This window comes from Rattus rattus, chromosome 2, assembly GCF_011064425.1.
Source record: "Rattus rattus isolate New Zealand chromosome 2, Rrattus_CSIRO_v1, whole genome shotgun sequence".
NCBI classification, from domain to species: domain Eukaryota; kingdom Metazoa; phylum Chordata; class Mammalia; order Rodentia; family Muridae; genus Rattus; species Rattus rattus.
Genome location: NC_046155.1, coordinates 99,596,231 through 99,620,220, shown reverse-complemented (window position 1 = coordinate 99,620,220; position 23,990 = coordinate 99,596,231). Strand labels below are relative to the sequence as shown.

Genomic DNA, 23,990 nt, shown 5'->3' with positions numbered 1-23,990 from the left:
CAATCAACTGACGGTAATAATCTTCTGCCTTTACAGACTGCTGGGGAGTTTCATTTTCATCCTTGTATCTCATTTGATCCTCCCAACAAGCTGATTCCATCTATAAATGAGGAAAGCTTAGGTTCCCAAGGGAGCAATTTACAAAAGGAACACAGCAAGTCAAAAGTGGAGGCTGGGCTATAGCTCTGGAATCCTACTCTGGTCCTTTATTCTCTTAGAAAAGTATGGTGTGAGGATCAAGGCAACGAGGGGGCTGTGCTTTTGCAAAGAATAAAAGGTTCACGGAAAGATGAGTGGACAGTTCCGTTACCACACGTTACTGTCACCTTTGCTCAGGCGACCCCGAGCGTCCAACTTGAGGTACTCATCGCGCAGGCGCCTTTTTGGTGTTTACCCAGGCTGCAAGGCCCGCATTCGCGCGTGCGCTTTCCGGCGAGCACGCCCCGAGCTCGGTTGGACTAGCAGCGGCCCTGCAGCCCCCTAGTGGTTGTGGCTGCTCTGCCACTGCGGCCCCCTGGTGTGTAGGCGGCTCCACAGCCTTGGAGCAGCGAGGGGCATAGAGGCCATCGCCCGGTGAAGCTTATTCGACTTACCGTGGCCGGACCAAGAGCTAGAGGGGCAAGGGCAGAGGCCTGGGGGCTGTGCTTCGCCCTGGTGAAAACTACATTTCCGAAAAGTCGGAGAGTGAAGTCACGGAAGGACTTATCCGGAGTTGGAGTTTGGAACCCGTGGAGGTCTTCTATAGGGGGTCAAGGCAGTGAGGAGGAGGAGCCTCAGCTCTAAACCAGGGCTGATTGGTTCTAAGGACACATAAATTACACAGTAGCTAGCTTGTATCTTAGAACAGTAAGTTGTCTGAAATTGCCCCACTGCTGGTCAGCTCTCAGATCACCATTGGCTTGGACTCTTCTGTCCTACCGCTGTCAAACCCAAACCGTGTGTGTGTGTGTGTGTGTGTGTGTGTGTGTGTGTGTGTGTGTGTGTGTGTGTGTGTGTGTGTGTGTATCCTAAGTGCTGCGATGTCAGGCCTGCACCAGTATGCCCAGCTTAATTAAGAACTTTGTGCAATGATAAAAAAATGTTCACTACCTTCACAGTCCAATGCCGTTGCCACTAATTGGTGTCCCAGGAGTTGGAGATGGGAGGGACATGAGTTTGAGGTCAGACTGGGCTCCATAGTGGAACCTTGGTGGTAATGCATTTGCCTAGCAGACAGGAGGCCCTGGATTTGATACAAACGACACATGCCACCCTAATTGACTGCCTTTTTTTTTTTTTTTTCGGAGCTGGGGACCGACCCCAGGGCCTTGCGCTTCTTAGGCAAGCGCTCTACCACCGAGCTAAATCCCCACCCCTTGACTGCCATTTTTAACGAAACTAGTTTTAACTAATGCAAATGGCTACTTTGTAGCTAGGGCTACTTTGTTGCACAGTTCCATAAATTAAATCTGTTGCCGTCTTCCGCATAACGGTCTCACCTTGCTTTGTGAGGCTCACGGTTCAGTTTCTTCCTGCCTACTTCCTTGCTTCTTCCTCTATTGTTTGTCACTTGTAACCTAAAAATTAGGTTGAATTGTAAAAATTTTCCCAACCGTTCATTATGCTGGAATAACAGGCGCAGAAAACGCCAGCTGTAAAATTAACAGGAGATACTATTTTCCCAAGGACATACTGCAGCTATAAAAAAGTTATAATGATCTCCTGTTCTAAGTAACAATGTATTTCTTACCAACCCAGCAGGCTTGTTTTCTGAAATTGTAGGCTATCCGGAACTTTGTTGTTGGAAATGATACGAACAAAATGGAGAGTCTTGCCCAGGGGGTCTGAGCCACTGAGTGGATTTGGGTACAGAGATCCAGGTAAAGAGCTTCCTAACATGGTACATCAGTAGTTCTCAACCTTCCTGATGCTGCGACCCTTTAATACAGTTCCTCCTGTCGTGGTGACCCCCAACCAAAAATTATTTTCACTGCTACTTTGTAACTGTAATTTTGCTACTGTTATGAATTGTTATGTACATATATGTATGTTTTCTGATGGTCCTGGGTGACCCCTGTGAAAGGGTTTGTATGACCCCTAAAGGGGTTACAACCCACAGGTTGAAAACCACTATGTTACATCTATCTTAATTTTATTGCTTTCAAAGCGAGTAAGACTGGGTCCCCTTGGCAGTGAAGACTTGATGAGCCATTCAGGCTGTGCTGCTTGGCTCTCATTGGACAACCAGGCTCACTTGGCTGAGGCTGGGGATAGGTTACTGGGGTTACTGGGCTTTGCAGCCAAAAGCATGGGGTGTGCTGTCCATTGTGGCTGCTGCTTTGAATAAAAATTCCGGAAAGAAAAAAAAAAGCCAAAGTATGTTAAACATTCTAACAAGCTGACCAACTGATAAGAACTTAAATGATCCCGGATCAGTGGAATGTTGCAGGTCTACAGCTAAATTATCTCGAACCATCATTAACCCTTCCAATAGCCATTTATTGCTCATATTTGCACTTGACTTGACACCCTTGTGGCTGTCAGGTAAAACCCTCTTTGGAACGTATACACATAAGTGTAGCTTTCCACCGTCAGCCAAGAATTGCCATCAGATAGCCTGAGGCCTGGAGCGGGGATTGCTCTACTTGGCTGTGGCCTGCCCACCTGATGTTTCTACTAATACATCCGAACAGCTTCTTGGTTTGTCATTTTGTTCTGCTACTATAAAAATTTCATACTGTTATTACTTTGGAGCATGATATTTGGGGTAATCTCTGTGTTCTCTGGGCCATTACACTCATATTTGGCTCCAGAATAAATTCTGTTTTAGTCGCTATGTTGACATTGTGCTGACGGTGGGCGCCATGCCGCTGTGCACTGCAGCAGGCATGTGCAATGTGCTGCAGACACCCGTCAGCCATTTTCCGGTGTTTCTGGCAGAGCCCCTGCAGCAGCCCACTCCATTATGTAACTGGTCCCTGGGTCCTGAGTTCTTCATTGCTGTATTCTGGGTCTGTGCCTTTAACTTAAGATTGATTTCATTCCTTGGGGTAGAAAAGTGAAAAAAGTATGACCAAAGCCTGTAGCAGGAACAGCAGGGCCACCTCTAGGCAAATGCTGAGGTGGGGTAGGGTAGGGTGGGACACAGCCACAAAAGCATCTCCTGCAGCAGGACCTAATTGAGGACTGCCCGAGAGAGCAAGGATTGCTGGTGCAGACAATGCCAGCCAATCAGGGACTGCTGTTTAGAAGCTATGCTTTCTTGGAACCAATGAGGTGCGAGTGGAGGGAGCTCGCAGATGAGCTCGCTGCTGTTTTTCTCACCTGCTCCCAGAGTCTGTGTTGTTGACTCTGCATCACCTCACCTCCAAGCCCCAAGGACAGGTAGGGTCAGGCGAGAAGTTCAAGGCACAGGTAACAAAAGCCTGTGATGAAAACTCCATCTCGTGATTTGTCCCTTCTTGAACTGCTTTTTTTTTTTTTTTAAGATTTATTTATTCATTTATTATATATAAGCACAGTGTAGCTGTCTTCAGACACACCAGAAGAGGGCATCAGATCTCATTACAGATGGTTGTGAGCCACCATGTGGTTGCTGGGAATTGAACTCAGGACCTCTGGAAGAGCAGTCGGGTGCTCTTAACCACTGAGCCATCTCTCCAGCCCGATTTGTCCCTTCTTAACTGTGGTCCCCATGAGCTATACCATGTATATCCTACATACAGTGCTGTTGGTCTACATCAAGATCTTCCAGAAGATCACCAAGCTAATGACCATGCAAGAGCCACCCTCCAGGTGAAGATCTGTGGGACTAAGTCATTGGGGGTGACGGCGGGGTCATGTTCTGAGCTCGGTACTAGTGAATGCCATCAGTTTTATCCAACCCCTTCCTCCTTTTCAGCCAGTCCAGGCTAAGGACAGATGTGGTGGGTACAGCCATTCTCTTGTCACATGCCAATGCAGCTGTCCATTCCAGTTTTTGCCTGCTTGGGTGGAGGCTGCCACTACTTTACAAAGTCACCTATGGGCATATGCCAGGTAGATGCCAAGAGTAGGAATGGACAGATGGACAGGATGCGACACAGCCTTCTCTCAGTGTGGCCTATGACCTTAGCTGTGGTCTCCTCCAGAAAGCACAGACCCACAAGAAACGGAAAGAGGAGGCCTGCGTGGCTGATGCACACTGAAATGTCAGTTACCTTTTCCATTGCCGTGATCCAACACCCCAGAGAGCAACCGAGAGGAGAACGTGTTTATTTCGACTTACAGTTGTATCCAGCTCACTTTCTTCTCGCTCAGCGGGTGACCCCTCCCCATGGAAAAACACTGCTCAGGTTAGGGTGGCTCTGCCCACCTCAGGTAAACCTAATGTAGATCTCCTCTTACAGACATGCCCAGGGACTTGTTTTCTTGGTGATTCTTAGTCCCATCAAGTTAGCATTGGCGATAAATCGTCAGGGACAGTTTACCTCAGGGAGCTTGTGGCTCTGTTTGTACTGCCCTGGGGATGCATACAGCAAGCTGATAGGCATGCGTGATAAGAAGGCTCCAAGGGTTGTACAGAATTTTAATGGTTCTGTGGTGTAGCTTGCTGTGGGGACGATGTTGACAGCCTAAATGGATTCTGAAAGACTGTTGTTTTTCTTCTTCTTCTAAGAATCTGCTGCATCTTTTATGGTAGAAAATGAAAGTATTTTACTTTGGAACACTGTAAAGAATTACAATGTAACTATTTTGAAACCTAGAAGCAGCAGAAACAATAAAAGATGGTTATATTAAAAATGTTCATTTTGCCCTTAGGAGGGTAGCCTAGAAACGTATTAATTTGTCATCAAGAAACTAATGTTTTGTCTGGCGTTTGAAGACAATCTCGCTCTGGCCTGGAATTAACATGTAGCCGAGGAGGACCTTGAATTTATGATCTCCCTGCATCTACCTCTCAAGTAGTGTATACTTACAGGCATGTGTCAGCACTCACAGCTTGGTACGTTTGGTTTTCTTTTGTTTTGTTTTGAGACAGAGTCTCACTATGCAGCCCTAGTTTACTGGAACTCATTGTGTAGACCGAGCTGGCCTCAAACTCAGAGGTCCTCCAGAGCAGTAGGAAGAGTACCTGATGCACTGTCTTTCACAACGGATGCAAGCATTGTCCTCTTGTTTATTGTGGGTCCTTCTCCTGGGAGAGCCCACTGCTGAAGCCACACTGAGAGCATATCCACTTGCCTCAGACTGGAATTAAAGGCATTGCTACAATGCCAAGCATCTCAACTTAAAAACTTATTTATTTTTATTGTATGTGTATGGATGTACCATGTGTGTGCTTGAGGAAGCAAGAAGAGGGTGTCAGATTCCCTGGAACTGGAGTTACAGGCACTGTGAATCACCATGTGTGCGCTGGGGCCCTAACCCCACCTTCTTATTTTTTTTTAATATTAAAAACAAATGGTTTCATTATGTGGCCCTGGCTGCTCTTGAATTTGTGACCCCTCTGCCCCCCAAGTGCTGCCAAGAACAGAAGTGTGTAACGCCATGCGAGTCTAGCAGTTAACTTCATTAGACAATGGCTTTTGCTTTGGAATGGGGTCTTGCTGTGTAGCCCAGGCTGGCCTTTCCCTCTGTAGACTAGACTAGCCTCGATCTTGTGATAATTCTCTTGCTTCTGCTATATGAGTGCTGGGATTACAAGGGGCCATTACAAGGGGCTTAGACTTGTCTGACTGGGCTAGAACAACTTAAAACACTGACATCCACTGGTTCTGCCTCTGTCCATTATGCTTCTGCACATTCTCTTTGGAGGACCTCGCTTACTTCCATCCATCTGCTTAGGACTCTCAGACCCCAGACTCAAGCCTTTCTCCAGTACTGAGGACATCTTCTTCAGGTCTACCCACAAGTTCCTCTGCGTATTCAAAACTCTCTTCTTGGCTGACCTTTTCTTCGGTTGGAGGAAGACCGATATTCACTGAGGTACTGACCACCTCAGGGTATGGGATGGGTGCACATGCTCCTCACCAATAACAGCTATCTTTTCATGGGTGTGATCAAACTGTAGCAATTCAGACATCTGATCAATGTCCTAAGACCTGGAAAGTCAGGGAAGGTGGAAATGCCCTGATGTGTTTCCTGTCTCCTCATCCCTTCCACAGAGAGTTGAGTTTCTTCCTTCCTTCCTTCCTTCCTTCCTTCCTTCCTTTTCTTTCTTTCTTCCCTATGATTTATTATTTATTTTATATACGTGGGTACACTGTTGCTGTCTTCAGACCACCAGAAGCGGGCATCGGATCCTATTACAGATGGTTGTGAGCCACCATGTGGTTGCTGGGAATTGAACTCAGGACCTCTGGAAGAGCAGTCAGTGCTCTTGTCCACCGAGCCATCTCTCTAGCCCGAGAGTTGAGTTTCAAAGTGAAGGTCTTATGTCTCTCTTCCACTTTGATCTCCCATGGAGTCTACCTTGAAGTCCATTCAGCGTCTCCACCTTATCCAGTCCCCACATGCTCTGCGTGTGTTTCTGGGAATCTGTCTCAGGGCTTTGGGCAAGTCAGGCTCACATTCTACCTCTGAGCTCTATTCCCCGCCTGAACACCCTACCCTTCAGGGGCTTTGGAAGTCGCACAGACATCTGCCTTCATGAAGCCTAGAGGCCTTCTTCAGGGCTCATTTAAAAAGCTCTGCAGAGCGTCAAGGAGTGTGGCCTGTGTGTAGCTAGGGGAAGGGATGTGTTGGGAGCAGCCTTGAGATGGCGAAAGCAGCCTTCAAGTTAAAAAAGCAATTGTGTTCTAGCCTTATGCTAGAATAATAAGCAATAGTCTTCAGGTTAAAAAGCAATTATATTTTAGCCTTATGATAGAACAAAAAGCAATAGCCTTAGGTTAGATCAAAGCAGCACCTACAGCTCTACATAAATTCAATAGATAACATAAATCTAGGTGTCAGATCACTGAGTACCGGTGGTCAGGCACTGATGGTCAGGTCACTAAGCAACCCACCCTGCTGTTCCCCCGCTTGGCCGATTTACCCAGCCAATATCCTGGTCATCAAGCCAGGCCCATTCTTTGTGGTCACCCAACCCCTCCCCACATTTTGCTTCTACCAGTATATCTTCAGCCTGAGAAAAATTAAAAATTGTCAGCTTGATCAGACTTCTTGACTTGCTGTCCGTTCTTTGCGTCTCTTGTCCCCCATTCTCTCCTAGGTGGACCCCAGACCCTGGTCAACTGTCCTGCGGGACGGGGCAGGGATGAGTAGGGACAAAGCTTTGCTTTGACTCTCCCTGGTTCTCTCTTGCTTCAGATCAAAGCCAGAGTCTTGTGCATGCTAGGCAGGTGCTTTGCCCCAGCTCTCCCCACCTCCATCTCTCTCGAACACTCCTTTAAACAACCTCAGAGTTCGGCTTACTTGTCAAACACCCTCTTGTCACTCCATCTCACGCCACTGCTACTGTACTTCATTGGAACAGATCTGTATTCCTCATATCTAGATAGCCTTGACCCAGTGTCTACAGTTCCTCTTCCTCGCCCATTTTATAGCATTAGTCACTATGGAATGATCCTGAAATTCCAAGTTTTTCCCCCTGGAGGGAAGAGACAAGAAGTTTCTGTTCATGCTATCTTGAACTGTCTTCCCTTTAAAGGACCGGTCAGCCCTGCGTGCACACACTATTCTAGGGTGCGGCTGTGGGTATCACCCTAAGGTCATGTCAGAGCCCATTACCCAACAATAGTATTAAGAGCTGTTGACATTTAGAAAGTAAATCATGTGAGCTCCAGCCTCGTAGGTGGATCTAATGCCATTGTGTGAGAGATTTTAGGCCAGACTGTGTGGCATGTTATCCCAGAACTAGGGGTGTGTGGTCAGTATGAGGCCTTTATCTCTGAGGTAAAAAGGTGGGCGAGTCAGGAATAGAGCTCAGTGGTAGAGTACTGGGATTAAAGGCATGTGCCACTACTGCCCATCTTTGAAATAAAAATTTAAGGGTACAGCCTATTACTAGGCTTCCCCATGCCCCAGTGGATGACTCTGCAGCCGTCCACGTAGCGGGAGTACTGACTGTGGTGGACTGAAAGGTTTTTTTTTTTAAATAAATAAATAAAAAAAAAAACCTTAAGAGCTGGAAGTATGGCACCACATTCTTTGGATCCTCTACCATTCAAAGATGACAAAATTATTTTAAAAATTTGAGTAGCATTTTGTGAGTCCAAAAGGCATTAGGTGTGCTGAGAAGATGGCTCAGCATTTAAGAGCGGATAATGTCTGAGGCCCTCGCTGAGGACGAGTCTGATTCCCAGCATCTGCATTAGCTGGAAGACTGCCTGTAACTTTAATTCCAGGGGTTCTGGTGCCTTTAGACTTCGTAGGCACCTGCACTCAGGTATGTGTGTGTGACGAGTGTGCATGCACACACTCGCGCGCACACACACACACACACACACACACACACACGATTAAAAAGAAATCTTTTAAAATTATTAGAAAATCTGCCCCAACATGACTTCCCACTTAAAGATGCAGCACACTATGTAGGATGGGGGTGGGGTAGGCAGGCTGTCGTCACAGAAGCCTGTGTAGAGCCCAGGACGTGCATGCTCCTGAATATGATGTGTGAGCAGAGCCAGACTCCCAGCAGGAACACTGGGCACAGTACAGTGCAAAGACAGGCAGTATTCAAGACAGACACATGGGGGCCTAAGGTCAGTTCACAGTGTTTCGGGACAGGGTCTTGTAACCCGAGCTAGCTTGGAACTCACTCTGTACCCCACGCTGGCAGCTTCACTGTGGCTTCAAAGTGGAACAGACACACTCTCCCGGGTGTCACTTGCCCTCACTGTTTTCCAAGTCCTGGAACAGACCCCCATCAGTATCTCAAGACTTGTAACCTCCAGACAGGCCTGGAGAGCTGTCTTAGATTGCCCCCCACCCCCTAAGGATCACCAGGTCTGCCTTCACTAACTGAGGACAGGGCCTGCTGAACCTTCCTCAGTATGTCACGTTGTGAGGCTGTCATACCGAATCTCTCCTGCCATTCTTTACCACAGCCTGTATCTGTAGAGACAACTTCATTACAATTCCCGGTGAGCCCAGATTCCCTGTCAAATGTACTCATAAGAGATGTCTGTGCTATCCAACACTGGGTTGCTGGCTACCTCAGAAACCTACTACAATCCTGCTGCAGATAAGGAACCCCTTCTCTCCTCTGAGCCTGGGGTTTTCCAGATAAACGGAGCCCTTTCTTAGAGCCCTAAATTTTGCTACCAACCGTACCTCTAAATCTTGCTCCTCCAAACAACTCTGCTTCCTGTCCAAACAACTCTGAAACGCTGGACCTTGAATCTAGGCCCTCGTGCAGGTTTAGCAAGAACCTTATTGCTGAGCTACTCCCACCACCCGCCTGCATTGGTAATTTTCATGTCATCGGACCTGTTCACTTGTTCTTTCCGGGGCTTAAGAGTCCTTTTGTCTCCTCTCCCTCTGGGTAACGGTCTTGACCTTAGTTGATCTCTCATATACTCCCTCTCAACAGTCACCATGTGGGTGATCGTGGGGCTCCTCCAGTCTTTTCTGTTAGACTGCTTGTGCCTGGTGCTTGTCCCTGTGCAGCTCAGGGATGGTGGCAGGGTCTTCCCTGCGGGGAACTCAAGTGCGTCCAGCATCCTCAGCTTCTGACGCTGGTCCAGGCTCAGTGAGGTTAAGGAAGACGACTCCGAGGCCCCGCCCTGGACGCGCTCACAGGCGTCAGGGAGGCTGCGATCTCTGCTGCTTAGCCCGGGGACAGAAACTCGCTTCCTGGGGGCTGAAGGTTTTGGTCGGCCGCAGCAGCATCTGCTTTGAGATGTCCAGATCTCCCCGACAAACGCTCTTGGTACAGCCCGGGGATTCCCCGCTGCTGCCGCCCTGACGTCATGGAGTCCCCGGGAGGCCCCGCCCCGCATGATCGGGCTGGAGCGGCGCGCGGCCGCTAGGGACTCGGCGGCCATGGCGGGACCCGGCGCCCCCTGCGATCCCTGCGCGCCCGTTGCCGCCTGGAAGCGCCACATCCTGCGACAGCTGCGGCATCGGGACCGCACGCAAAAGGCGCTCTTCTTGGAGCTAGTGCCGGCTTGTGAGTGCGTCCTCGGGGGCTCAGGGATGACTGGCTTTGAGGAGGTGGGGCTCCCTGCTTGGAGAGAGGGCTTGTCCCGCGGCTCGACTTGTGACTCAGGACAGCGGCGCTGTCTCAGTTCCCGAGGGCCTTGCATCTTGGAACCTGTTACGCCCCTCTCCCGGACAGGCCTGAGTCTCTGCCTGCAGTTTCCAGCCCAGGTGCCGCTTAGCCTTCAAGACTCAGCTCTGCCTCCCTTGAGCATCCTAGACACAAACAAGCTCTGTCTCGGTGCTGGTTTTGTCGAATGCCCCTTTCAAGCAGTCCCTAGGGCAGGGCCTGGTCAGTCCGTTTGGTCCCAGAGTCCAGTTAAGGAAAGCAGGCGTGTCCAGAGCAGCCATGGTAGCTGAAAGGAAGGAGCGAAAGACTCTGGTACGTTCTGCTCCGGATAGGTTATCCTGTTGTACGTTCGTGGAACACCTCAGTGTCTAGCGGATCATATCGAATGGGGCCCCAGGTTTCTTTAGGTTGCTTGTCGCACCAGCGGAAGTTAAACTCTCATGTGGTTATTTCTGGGCAGTTTGGCCAGGAGTGGGTGTGGCGCTGCAAGCCGAGGAACACTGAAGTGCATCTGTATCTACTGCCTTTTGGTCAACTGTCACTTTGTGTTTGAGGTTGAAAGTCTAACCATGCTCCCTACTGCTTCCTCACCTGGTGCTAATTTTGATGCACCCATGCAATTAGACTTGTTTTCCTTGGAACTTTGTAAGGGCTGGCCCTCTCGGGGTTGTATACCTCTACCTCCAGACAGCCTCACCTCTCCAACTGCTCTGGTGGTCAGTGGGACTGTTGGTTTGAGGGAGGGACCATCCCGGAGAACTGTATGGGAGCAGCAACACTGGGGACCTAGAGAGACCCAGGTCTGTGGTTTTGGGTAGTTCAAGTCCTTTAACCTCAGATTTCTTACTTGCAAATGAGGCACCTTGTTTGCCGAGTCTGGGGGTGCTTGAAATGCCTTGGGGTCTATGGTGGAGTTTTGAGGATTAGTCGGGGCCCAGGGACCTCAGTCCTGGTAATAGTGAAGTAAGGGAGATGAGGATCTGGCCGGAGTTTTGCAGCCCCAGTCTGCCTGGAACTGGTTTAAGAAAAAAACAAACAAACAAACAAACAAACAAACAAACAAACAACCGGGAAGGGATGTGGATGAGGGGGTCCAAGGTCTAACCACCTAACTTAAGACGATTCATTAGATAACTGCTCAAGGACTTTCAATATTGACCTGGGAGAAGCTCTTGGGTGGAAGTGAGAATTACTTCATTGTAAACCTTGAGGCCTCAAAGGGGAAGTGACTTGCTGGATGCCTTACACAGGTGGTTTTGTTTGTTTCAACACGCTCAGTATGCAGACTTTGTCTCTGGCAGAGGTGAATTAATCCCAGCCCCTTGCTTTCCTTCTGTCTCTCTTCAAGTGATACCTAGCTATGTTTGTCCCCAGCATTCGTGGTCTTTCTGTTCTTATCTCCTGGGTGGGCTTGTGGGCTGTGAAGAGGCTTTGTCAGACACAGATATCCCCCAGGAAGGGGCAGAGCCCAGCTTCCAGGGGCTTCCCTATACTCAGGACCCCTGGGCTCCTGCAGCCATCCCAACTTGAGGTAACTTATATGTCAGGAGTTTGCTGGCTAGTGCCTGCCTTTGCCACAGGCTCGCCCTTCTGCATTCCCAGATAACCATCTCTTAGAGAAGGCTGAACTGCTAGCCAAGTTCTCAGAAAAGCTGAAGTCAGAACCAAAGGATGTCATCTCCACCCCACATCAGGACTCGAGGTGAGTTGTCTGGGAGTCATCGGAGCTGCTTGTTCCTGGCTCTTTGCTGTGCTCAGCCTTGGCATCTCATCAGTCTGTAGCCATGGGGGATGTGAGCGGGGGCAGGAGAAAGTCTCTCAAGTCTTCCCCAAGCTGCTTAATATCTTTGCCCCAACTCTTCTCTGTGCATTTGTCTCCTGCCCAGTCCTGTTCTCCTGTTTCCCTCTTCTGAGTCTTGTCCCTCTTTCCCCTTCCTTACCTTCAAAAAGAGGCTTGCAGGGGTTGGGGATTTAGCTCAGTGGTAGAGCGCTTGCCTAGCAAGTGCAGGGCCCTGGGTTCGGTCCCCAGCTCCGAAAAAAAGAAAAAAGAAAAAAGAAAGAAAAAAAGAGGCTTGCAACGTATTCCAAAGAGCAGGGAATAGGTTGGAGACAGAACTGATAAGAGGACATAGCTTAGGTTGGCTGGAAATGACTTTGAATTCCAGATTTTCCTGCCTCTATCTACCTCTGTGGTTGGGATTACAACTCTTTTGTCCTGAGATACTTTTAATAGGGTCTCAATATGCGGCCCAGCCTGTCCCTGTTCACAGAATACTGTGTTAGCTTCCCCAGTTCTGGGAAAGCAAGCAGTACCCTTGTGCTAGCACACACTTCTTGAATGCCGCTCGCAGGGGTCTAAGGTCGGGACCATCCTAGAGCACAGAGGTCGTGGATAGATTATTGTTTCTGAGATGCTTGTTCTCTGATTGGCTTTCACCTACCCCAAGAAAAAGCGAATGGCTCCTCAAGCTTTTTATGGGGACAGTCTTAGGGTATACTTTGGGCAGTGAGAGGGGGGCCATGAATCCTTCTTATTGGTTGTCAGGGAGGAGGCCTCAGGGACACCTGACCAAGTCTCATCACCAGCCTCCCTGAAGGTGAAGTGGCAGCAGGAGAAGAAGGGTCTGCAGCTGGTCTGTGGTGAGGTAAGCAGGGTGGGGTCTGAGGGTGTTGGGGTAGGGAGGGACGGTCCACGGAAGGCAGACAGTGAGTGGTACTGTTTTTGCTGCATTGGCTTAGTCTGTCCTCTGTAACTTTATAGTTGCAGAGGAGTCTACTGGAGTTTAGCGATGTGGACCCTGGACTCGAACCTTCACCCACACAAATCTACTTTCCGGGATTCTTTACTCTTTCAACAACTATTTATTGACAATCCAAAGAACAGGGAGTGTGGCCATAAACAAGACCTTGTGCTGTGGGTTTCCATGGAGACGCAATGAGCCAGTAATCACAAGTCATCATGGCACGCCTCCTCACCTGCCCAACACAACATGGCAGCAGGTTATGAAGACATTCGAGGGCCTCTCCCCAGTGTGCTATGTGGTTAAAATTTGAGAGTGGTGTGACATTATCATGAGCAGATATATGTAACCATCATGATATTTCAGTGTTTGTTTACAAGATCTCTTTCTCGATACCTCCTTTTCGTCACACCGGAACATCTCTAATCTCTGTCAACCACTCATCTGTTGCTACCTCTACCTATCGTTTGAACTTTGAAAGCAAGTGACAGGTGAGGGGAACGGAGATGGCAACTGGCTTTCTCATTGTTGAAAACGATAAATGAGCTGGAGTGGTGGTGGGGTGCACACCGTTAATCCTACCACTCGGGAGGCAGAGGCAGATGCCTTTGAGTTCAAAGCTAGCCTGAGCTACAAAGTGAATTCCAGCACAGCCAGGGCTACACAGAGAAACCCTGTCTCGAAAAAATAAAAGCAAAACAAAAACAAAACAAAACAACAGAACAAAACAGATAAATGATGTTGTAATTGGGTTATGAAGCTCCCAATTATGGCTCTTCCTGCCTGCACATGGTCCCTCTCCCGGCTCGCCTATCACATGTGGAGGTATATCAGGCAGGTGAGCAGCCCTGGTTTGCTCCTCAGGCCCTGGGGAGAAAGAATTGGGAGCAAGTTAGTAAGAAGAGTTTCTTTAAAAATTTCTAAAAAGGACTGGAGAGATGGCTCAGTGGTTAAGAGCACTGAATGTCCTTCCAGAGGTCCTGAGTTCAAATCCCAGCAACCACATGGTGGCTCACAACCATCTGTAATATACATTAAATAAATATAAAAAATTTTCTAAAAAATATTTATTTTATGTATATGAGTACACTGTCACTGTCTTCAGACACATCAGAAGAAGGCATCAGATTCCATTACAGATGGTTGTGAGCCACCATGTGGTTGCTGAGAATTGAACTCAGGACCTCTGGAAGAGCAGCCAGCTCTTAACCACTGAGCCATCTCCCTAGCCCATAAGAGGAGTTTCTGAGTCACAAGGGCTCCAAGACTGAGTCTGGCTCCTGCTTTCCAGTGTTCTTGCTTAGTTTTGTGTGCTTCTCTTCTGAGGGCTGCCGGTGGAGGCCAGTGGTAGGGGATGGGCTAGGAAGCCAGATGTTGGGAGATGGGAAATAGAACTCACATCCCATGCACCCTAAATATACCATTACTTTACATGGAGCTTAATGTGGTTAGGTGGCCTGGGTTCAAGTAATCAGGTCTACCACTTAGCTGTGTAACTTTGGGAGAGTCACTTAATGGTTGCCGGCTCAGGTGTAAAATGATAATGAAAATGGAAGAGCTTCCTTTGATGCTATGGAGACTGAGTCAGTGTGTGTACAGTGCTTGGGGCAAGACGTGACAAGTGCTAGCAAATAGTCTGCCATTATTTTAAGTTCCTAATCGTAGTTCTGGTTGACCTTGTGATTAGGAAAGCACTCCTCTGCCATTTTACAGGTACAGAAATGCAGCCGATTCCTCCTGCCAGATTCCTCCTGCTGCAGATTAAATATCTACTGCATGGTCACCGAGGAAATAAAAGACATTGCTAGTACTGACATTTAGGGGTCAGACTCTAGAGCCCGGGTCGGAGAATTATCCCATGAAACTGCAGGGCATCCTTATGCAAGATTCAAACTTATCTCAGCCTGGGCTTCCTTGTGAGGAACTGGGCAACAGGGTGGTGGCTGGCTAGGTTCACCCTGCAAAAGTGCCCATGCCACCTGTCCTCCCCAGATGGCCTACCAGGTGGTGAGGAAGAGCGCAGCCCTAAACACCCTGCAGTCACAGCTAGAGGAGCGTCAGGGCAGGTGAGATAAGGGTCGGGCTTTTTCCTAGTCCCCAAGCAATCCCTAGACCTGTGGTTGGGGGTTAGAGAACCCAAGGAGACACCGGCTGATGTTTACTCCGCAGGCTGGAAGCCCTGCAGGCCTGCGTAGTGCAGCTACAGGAGGCGCGGGCTCAGCAGTCCCGGCGGCTGGAGGAACGGCAAGCGGAGAACTCTGCGCAGAGAGAAGCCTATGAGACTCTGCGCGAGCAAGCTGCGCACCAGGAAGCGGCACTGCGCAGGCTCCAGGAAGAGGCACGCGACTTGCTGGAGCAACTTGTGCAGCGTAAGGCGCGCGCCGCCGCCGAGCGCAATCTACGTAACGAGCGTAGAGAGAGGTGAAAACTCTGGGCCACGCCCCTGGGGAGGCAATTTGGACTCAGCCTGGTCATAAGGTGTGGGGAGGGTGGCGAGTGTGGGGGAGGTCAGGGCCTCTCACTAATCAGAAGGACCTGCTTAGGCTGTGGCGCCCCCTCTGCAAAGCACCTCCTTTAGTCTTTAGGTTGCTTTTCTCTCTGCCAGGGCCAATCAGGCTCGGGTGTCCCAGGAGCTGAAGAAAGCGGCCAAGCGGACCGTGAGCATCAGCGAGTAAGAATGGAGACGGGGACAGGGATGACTCTAGTATTGGGGAGCTGCCTTAGGATGTGTGCATGATACACCGTCTACTCACACCCGACTCCTGCTGGCTATAGATACATTGGGTGCTTATGTGCACACGTCAAGTCACTGGATATGTGTAGAGATATGTGTGGTCACGAAAGCCAGTACTTAGCACCTAGATCATAGTGGTGGGGCAGACTTCCCCATTGGCCTCCTGAGCTGCTTTTCTCTCCCAGGATCCCAAACACTCTAGAAGATGGGACCAAAGAGGAGACTGTGGCTCTAGGTCCTGCCTCGAAGCCCGAGTTCCTGGAGAATGACAGTTGCGAAAAATGGAAGAGGCCTTATAGGTGAGTATTCAGTTATTTTCACCTGAGCTGGCACCCTAACCCAGGAGGCTGTCCACATTTTCCAGGACCAGATTTTGGAGAGGCCTGTGTACATCCCAGAACTGGTCCGACCTCAAGTGCCATGAGGCAGTGTTACCTCATTCTCTACTTCCAAGAACCAGTGCCCTTGAGGGTGAGCTATGAGGCTTATAAAAAGGGTGTCACTGGTAGGGAAGTAGACAAGACCCTGGGACACAAGGTGTCCTAGGTTTGTGTGTGTAAGCACGGGAGTTCATGTGTGTGTCCACACAGGCATGAGCACCGTGTGCAAGGTTAGTGAGCATACCTGAGTGTGAGCCTGTTCACACTTGAGATCAGATGGGAGCCTGAATCTTTGGGTGCTTCTCTGCTGGCCTCAAACTCAGTGTGTAGTCAAGGATGACCTTGAACTTGTGATCCTTCTGCCTTTACCTCCCAATAGCTGGAATTATAGGCATGTGCCAGCATATCTGGCTTGCACTGCATCTTGAGTGGCCTGTCATTGGGTTGCCACTCCTTTCTCATTTGTGGGCCTGAAGGCTCTTTTCCAGAAGACTTTCCTTCAGGCCCCCATGTGCCCGGGACAGCGAATAATCAGGAGCATCATGAATTGCTGCTTCCCCAAATTCTTGACAATCCTAATGAATCTAGATATCCCAGCATATACACTTTCTTCGGTGTTTTGGGGGCTGCTCAGCAAGCTGGGGGGTTTCCTGCTCTCTGTCTCAGCCTGGGAGAACGATTTTCTTCTTTAGCTCTCTCCACAGGCTGGGGCTTGGTTTCCCAGGAGCTGTTCTTGGTGAGCACTTAGGGAGTGAGACTCCTTATACCATCGTGGTGGAGACTCAGGGAGGTGTCCCTCCCTCCCCCCTTGTGGGTTAGTCTATGCCATACCTCTCCTAGTCTTCAAGGAGTCAAGTTCTAGTTCCTGCTGTGAGAGATCATGAGCTTTTCAAAAGTCCCTAGCAAAAAACGGGGAGCAGTGACTGCCGTTGGCCCGGCTGTGAGCCAGACTCTCACGGGAGCAGTGACTGCCGTTGGCACGGCTGTGAGCCAGACTCTCAGTATGTCTCTCCATTCTGCCCCAGGTCTGCCTCAGCCACCTCTCTGACACTGTCCCGCTGTGTGGATGTGGTGAAGGGGCTGCTGGAGTAAGTGTGTGTGTGCACATGTGTGAAGGGACTGGCACCCCCTGGAAGGCTTCCTGAGCATAGCCTCTGTCTGTCCATCCGTTGGTATTTGTCTGTATGTGCATCTTGTTGGGCTCCACAGGCATGATCTGGGTGGATAGCTCAAGACCAACTCTTTTTTGTTTTATTGAATTTTTTTTTTTTTTGGTTCTTTTTTTTTCCGGAGCTGGGGACCAAACTCAGGGCCTTGCGCTTCCTAGGCAAGCGCTCTACCACTGAGCTAAATCCCCAACCCCCGAATTTTTTTAATTTACATTTCAAATGTTATCCCCTTTCCTGGTTTCCCATCCACAAACCCCCTATCCCATCCCTCTCCCCCCTTCTTCTATGAGGGTGTTCTCTCGCCCATCCACACACTCCCTTCCCACCTCCCCACCCTGACATTCCCTTACACTGGGGAGTCCAGCCTTGGCAGGACCAAAAGCTTCTCCTCAATTGGTGCCCAACAAGGCCATCCTCTGCTCCATATGCAGCTGGAGCCATGGAGACCAACTCTTTATAACTCTTTTCCAGGTTCATAATGCTCTGTCCTTGTTCAGGGTCCTCACAGGGGACTGAGCGCCAGCCTGAGGTTGACTGATCAGTTGGGAAACTGAAGCTCAAAAATGTCTAAGATTTGTTCAGGGTTACTTAGCCTAGCAGTGGTAACGCCATGACTAGTGTTCCAGCTATCCCTAACGCTTCCCTGTATCCACCACCCTGTCTTACGCCTGCTTGTCTCAGTGTACACTGCCCATATCCCCACGGTGCTCATGCTGGGTTGTGGACCTTGTTTACTGTGCCATGGGGAATGTCCTGCTACTTGCCATGTCTGCTTCTTGTTGTTGCCTCAGGAGAGCTTAAAGTCCCCACATCAGCAGGCTTTGCTGAATGCTTTTCTGTCCCCACCTCTGTAGCTTCAAGAAAAGAAGAGGTCACTCGGTTGGGGGTGTCTCTGAGCAGCGGTACCAGAGCATCCCTGTGTGTGTGTCTGCCCAAATTCCTTCCCAGGCTCAAGATGTCTTGGTAAGGAAGGAGCTGGGCCACATGCCTGAGGTGCTGATAGGAATGTTCAGGGGTGGGTCAAGTGGGCTGGAAAAAGCAAGGCTGGAGGAGTCTGCCCTCAGCCTGTGGTAGGAGCCACATAGCATTTTACAGTGGGACACAGACTAGAGAGATCGAGAGAGGAAACAGACACCCAACATGGGGGAGGGGGCAGCAAGGGTCTAGGCATAGTTGAAAAGACCTTTTGGATATAGGTTTGAAACTCAGGTTTGCAAAGACCCTCAAAGAGAACTGCCAATCCAACAACAGGTGTGAAAAGTCCTGGGAGTGGGTACAAAGTAATGCATGGAGAAGGCTGGGGTGCCAACCTCCCCACTTTTTTTTAATAGGATGCCCATCTCTCTGAGGTCAATGCTGTTTGTTTTGGCCCCAATAGCAGCCTCCTGGCAACTGGAGGGGCAGACCGGCTTATCCACCTCTGGAATGTTGTAGGCGGTAAGGGTCTTAGACCTGTTCTCCATCCTCCCCTGCTGGAATGATCCTGTGAACAGTGGCTAGAGGACCCCTGGGGAAAATGGGTGCTGGGCTTATTGCTGGGGGACAGACTCTGGGTTCAGACCTGCAGAAGAGGGAGTGCTAAGCCCAGATGGTTGCTGTTGGAGGGAGTAGAGGGACCTCTGACCCCATCCTGAAGACATATAGAGCCAGGTGTTGGGCAAATCCCTGGGTCTACGAAGACACCTTTTAATTTTTAGATAGGGTTTCTCTGTGTAGCCTGTGCTGGCCTGGAACTCACTATGTAGTCCAGGCTGGCCTCAGACAGAAATCTATGTGCTTTTGCCTCTCCAGTGCTGGTATAAACCATGCCCATGTGCCTGGCATAGCTACGTCCTGTTCTAGTATCACTTGCATTACCAGAGATCAGTGAGGTGACCAACACTGTCCACCTCATGCTCTCTAGGGTAGGAAAGAGACTCAACACCAACTCTGGAAGGCTTCCCAGAAGTGGGTCTCCAGCTTGCCCGGCCTGGCCTGCAGTATGACCTAGGGACAGTCCTCCTGCTCTGATCTTCTCTAGCATTGTGAACGAACTAGTTGCCCCTAGGGCTATACCAGCAGTTAGAGGAGGTACCCCCTCCATCCCAGAGCCCAGGTCAGACCAGCCATTCTGTCTTCTACTTCCTGCTCTGTGTCTCAGTTCCTCTATTTTGTAAGGCTAGGAATCTCAGTTCACTGTCCTTTCCCCTGCTCTGTCAGGTCGCCTGGAGGCCAACCAAACCCTGGAAGGAGCTGGTGGCAGCATCACCAGTGTGGATTTTGACCCCTCGGTAAGTAGACTTTGTCCCACGACATTGATGTCACGTTAGTCTCCATACTGGGTAGAGGGCTCTTGGGGCCTGAAGGCATATTGTGGGTGTCTCAGAACCTGCTGTAGAGGAACTGCGCTCACTCCCCTGGGCTCCCCTTGGAGCCATGGCTTGCCTCAGTCACGGGGAAGCTTGGAGGCAGCATCTATGCTGGCTCTCTGGCCTGAGGGCCAATGCCTTTGCCAGACCCAGTATGGCCCAGGACCTTTCCTCTCCAGGGCTCCCAGGTTTTGGCGGCTACTTACAACCAGGCTGCCCAGCTCTGGAAAGTGGGAGAGACACAATCCAAGGTGAGGCCCTGCTGGGGAGGCTGCCTAAGGGTTAAACGATCATGCCTTAGGATTTGCAGAATGGTTATTTGGGAGCTTGGCTTAATGTGTGCTTTCTGTGGGGACAGGAAACATTGTCTGGACACAAGGACAAAGTGACAGCTGCCAAATTCAAGCTAACAAGGCACCAGGCAGTGACCGGGAGCCGAGACCGGACAGTGAAGGAGTGGGACCTGGGCCGTGCCTACTGTGAGGCCCAATCCCATTTGCCCCAACTTGTGGTCATCAGTGCCCTTACCTTGCTATGTTGCGGTAGCTGTGGGATTCATATTCATTCGAACTCAATCCTCTAATGATTTCCTTCTCTGTCACTGCTGCTCACTTCCTGCTTTCTTGGTGACGCTGGTCTTTGGTAGGTGAATTAGAGGTAGCTTGAGCCCTGGGCTGGGGAGGCCTGTACTCTAATCTTGGAAGGAGACTTGACCTTACAACCACAACATTTAGTGGCTCCTAACAATTTTCTGGGACTCTAGGATTTTCCTATTGGTCCTCAGGTTCCAGGACCATCAATGTACTTTCCTACTGCAATGACGTGGTATGCGGGGACCACATCATCATCAGTGGCCACAATGACCAGAAGATCCGGTTTTGGGACAGCAGGTGATGGGTGGTGGAGGCCCTGAGTTCCTTTTTCTGGCTATGGGAGGAAGGGAGGAAGGGTTATGGAACCTTGGGGAAGTATGGGCTGGTACTGCCAGTGAGTGGCTTCTGCTGGGAATGATCTTTGAGGGTTCAGCATGTCTGGGGAGCTGTGCTCCCTTCTTAGTGGCTCTTATTCAGCACTGAACTCCTTCCCAGGCCTTATAGCCAACACAGACAAGCACCTTTTTTTTTTTTTTTTTTTTTTTAAATTATCACCACTTTTTTGTAAAAATCCAGCAATGAAAGAGTGGTGCTTTTTCAAGTGATAGGCCATCATTAGGCATGGATGGCTGACAAAGGCAGAGCCGGAGTTCTGCAGGTCTCTGCAGCTTCTCTTTTTGAGATTGCTCCTTTGCTAGAGCTGAACCCAGGGCTGTGTGTCTGATAGGAAAATGCTCCCAGCCCCTCTTTTTTTTTTTTTTTTTTTTTTTTTTTTTTTTTTTTGGAGCTGGGGACCAACCCAGGGCCTTGCGCTTACTAGGCAAGCGCTCTACCACTGAGCTAAATCCCCAACCCCCCTTTTATGTTCTTAAGAAAGGATCTCAACAAAGTTTCCCAGGGTGGTCTTGAACTTATGATTCTCCTGCCTCAGCCTGTGCCATCATATCTGGTTATCACTGTTACTACTCCTCAGTGACCCAAGCCTTCTTAAAGGCTCCAGTGCTCTAATCTGTGGTGGGAAGGGACAGTAGTCTGTCAGCCTCAGCCCCAGAGATTCAAGCCCTGGGGTACCTCTGGAATATGTTAGCTGGGAATATGGCCACATACAGCCTGTCCAAAGTGTCCTAGGATGTCACTTCCTCATCCCTCTCTATCTCTAACCCCACAGGGGCCCTCACTGCACCCAGGTCATCCCTGTACAGGGCCGGGTTACCTCCCTGAACCTTAGCCATGACCAGCTGCATCTGCTTAGCTGTTCCCGAGACAATACGCTGAAGGTTATCGACCTACGAATCAGCAATATCCGACAGGTGTTCAGGTACAGGCCTGGGCCACTTGGGCCTCTCCTGTGTAAGGAAAGTCCTGGGAGGTTGCCCTGATAGCCCCGTCTAGACTAGAACCTGCTGAAGTACTGATCCCTTCTCGCATCGGAGGAAGACTGGCACACTGGTAGCAGCTTCACTGACTGCAGCCCTATTCTGTCCTCAGGGCGGATGGCTTCAAGTGCAGTTCTGATTGGACCAAAGCTGTGTTTAGGTATGTCTGGGAGGTCATGCCTGCGTAGCCTGTGTTTGTGTGTCTATGCTTCTGATCTTCTCCTGTTCTGCTGTGACCTGTACAGCCCCGACAGAAGCTATGCACTGGTGGGCTCCTCAAATGGCACCCTGTACATCTGGGACGTGAACACTGGGAAACTGGAGACCAGCCTACAGGGACCGCACTGGTGAGCAGCATACTGACATTTCCACATGCAAACTGTCCATGTTCTGAAATGTCCCCAGACCTTTCACATGCATTTGGGCCCATCATCACCGTCCTGGGAGTCCATTTTATAGATAAGGAAATGTCTTGGGCGTATAAAGGCTTCTCAAACCCTGTTGGTTGCATGTCCAGGGTTAGGGTCAGGCTGCCTGCCTGCCCTGCTGCCCTCCTGAGGTCTGTCTTCCTCTCTTCAGCACTGCTGTCAATGCCGTGGCTTGGTGCTTCTCCGGGAACCATGTTGTGAGTGTGGACCAAGGCAGGAAGGTGGTGCTCTGGCACTAGTGGCACAAGTTCCCTATATGGTTTGGACTCTGTTCTGAAGCCAGAAGCCAGAGAGCGTCTTCCCTGTGCTCAGGACTCCAGAGCTGGGGTTGGGGTCTACTGTAGAATTCACGTGAGGGCCAGGCAGGACCTGGCCTGTTTGTTTAAAATCAAAGTGTGGGTTAGGAACTACAGTTCTTTTAAATCTGTTTACTCTCCTCAGTGTTAAAAACTGTATGTAAGCCATGTTTTGTCTCTTTGAAGCATTTGGGGGTAGAGGGAGACTTAGACTTGGCCTCTTCTTTTTCCATTGAGCTAGGGACATATAGTAGAGCTTCTGCCTGGGAGATGGGCTGTGCCAGTCAAATCATGGAATAACATGAAGAAAGGCCCATGCTCGGGTAGCAAAGAGCAGCCTTTCTCTAGGGAGTGGCCCTGATGGAAAGGGTAAATAGACTAGAGTGACACTGGAATAGTTGGTCGTGGCCTGCCTGGAGCCTGGAACCACGGCCTGACCTGTAGTCCTATCTTCTGAATGATGGGTGACCTCCTCCTGCCACTGTCTCCTTCTCTTCTATGTCACCTCTGCCCCTCACAGCTACAGCGCAAGTCTGCGTGGCTACTGTGTTTAGTGCTTCTCTGTTAAGCTTCCTTTACTCCCCTACTCTTGTCCTCACCAGAGCACAGTTTCCTTAGCTTTGCTGTTGTCTGGACAGGGTCATGTTATGTAACCCTGTCTAGTCAGGTACACATGTAATAGCTCAGAGTAGGCTCAGAACTTGTGGAAATCTGGCTTCAGCCTCAGTGCCTGGATGGCAGGCATTGACTGTCCCAGCACTTAGCATCTAAGGTGTCATGGTCAGCATGGTCAGAAGTCCCCTTACGACATTCAGAGAAGTCTAGCACTTTGGTCTCCTATACATGCTTCGTCTTCTGCCTTCAGGTTCTTTTCTCTCCCAGTAGCAATTCAGGCTATCTTTTGGGATCCCTTTATTGACAGCTTATCCTCACCTGTCAGGCTCAGTAAGAGGCCTGGGTCCCCTACTTCAAGTTTGCCTCCCTTCTCAAAGCTGGGAAGAACTCTAAGAGTAGGAACAGTATCCCTGCCTCCAGGCCTGGCTCAGAGGCCACAGGAAATACTTCCTGGGTGGTCATATTCTCTGGCTTTGCAAGTTCAACAGTTGAAGGGAGGTTCCAGGGAGTTCCAGGGATGACACATTCTAATAGTTCAAACTCAACTCCTCAGCCTTGACCTATCCCCTTGGCGTAGCTCTCAGTGGCCACCAGGGGTCACTAGTTTCCCGGTCAGCAGGAGGTTTTGTTTTTCCTTCATTCTGCCTTTCTTCTGGGGAAGACCAACACACCCAGTGGCTACCATTGTTGAGGATCACTCAGACCTCTCTTGTTCTGCTCTCTGCAGCTTTGTTTGTTTTCCCTAAGCACTTGTGATGGCTCATGTTCTACAAGTGAGAAAAGAGGCCTGAAGGTTGACATTCAAGGTCACACAGCTATACAAAGCTGAATGGTTCCGCACCACACCGTGCAGCCTTTTATTCTGAAACATAGCCTCAAAAGTCCTCCTTTATGTAGCTGAGTATGACCTCGTTCCTTCCCTGTGCCTCTGCCTCCCATGTGCTGCCATTACAGACGTATATCCCCATCCCATATGGTGTTGGAGATTGGAACCTTGGGGCTTTCTGTGGGTCAGGAAAGCAATCTACAAACTACATTTTCAACCTACATCCTCTTTTTATACAGTTATTTTATGTGTTTGACTATTTTGCCTGCTTGTATGTAAGTGCATTGTGTGTATGCTTAGTGCCCAC

At 49.8% G+C, this 23,990-nt stretch overlaps 1 protein-coding gene across 10 annotated transcripts; it reads left to right on the top strand.

The window, feature by feature from the left end:
• Positions 1 to 9,875: 9,875 nt before the first annotated feature.
• On the top strand, positions 9,876 to 22,410 carry Atg16l2 (autophagy related 16 like 2). 10 transcript variants are annotated; one of them, XM_032893069.1, is made up of 18 exons: positions 9,876 to 10,078; positions 11,780 to 11,879; positions 12,723 to 12,822; positions 14,911 to 14,984; positions 15,088 to 15,339; positions 15,524 to 15,589; positions 15,838 to 15,951; positions 17,058 to 17,120; positions 18,056 to 18,164; positions 18,533 to 18,638; positions 19,401 to 19,471; positions 19,729 to 19,800; positions 19,908 to 20,028; positions 20,334 to 20,439; positions 21,311 to 21,460; positions 21,631 to 21,678; positions 21,764 to 21,865; positions 22,098 to 22,410. In XM_032893069.1, exons 1-18 carry the CDS (start codon positions 9,907 to 9,909, stop codon positions 22,183 to 22,185), a joined length of 1,914 nt encoding a protein of 637 aa, XP_032748960.1. In that variant the 5' UTR covers positions 9,876 to 9,906; the 3' UTR covers positions 22,186 to 22,410. The 10 variants fall into 10 exon arrangements, with proteins under 10 accessions (XP_032748960.1, XP_032748961.1, XP_032748962.1 ...); XM_032893071.1 differs by having other exon boundaries at positions 9,977 to 10,078; positions 12,764 to 12,822; XM_032893073.1 differs by having other exon boundaries at positions 10,044 to 10,082; positions 12,764 to 12,822.
• Positions 22,411 to 23,990: the final 1,580 nt, after the last annotated feature.

Coding starts and splice junctions, on each gene's coding strand:
- Atg16l2 (XM_032893069.1), top strand. CDS start 9,907: ATGATCGGGCTGGAGCGGCGCGCGGCCGCTAGGGACTCGGCGGCCATG. Junction 11,880..12,722: donor ACCCCACATCAGGACTCGAG/GTGAGTTGTCTG, acceptor ATTGGTTGTCAG/GGAGGAGGCCTCAGGGACAC. Junction 18,165..18,532: donor CCCAGGCTCAAGATGTCTTG/GTAAGGAAGGAG, acceptor TTTTTTTAATAG/GATGCCCATCTCTCTGAGGT.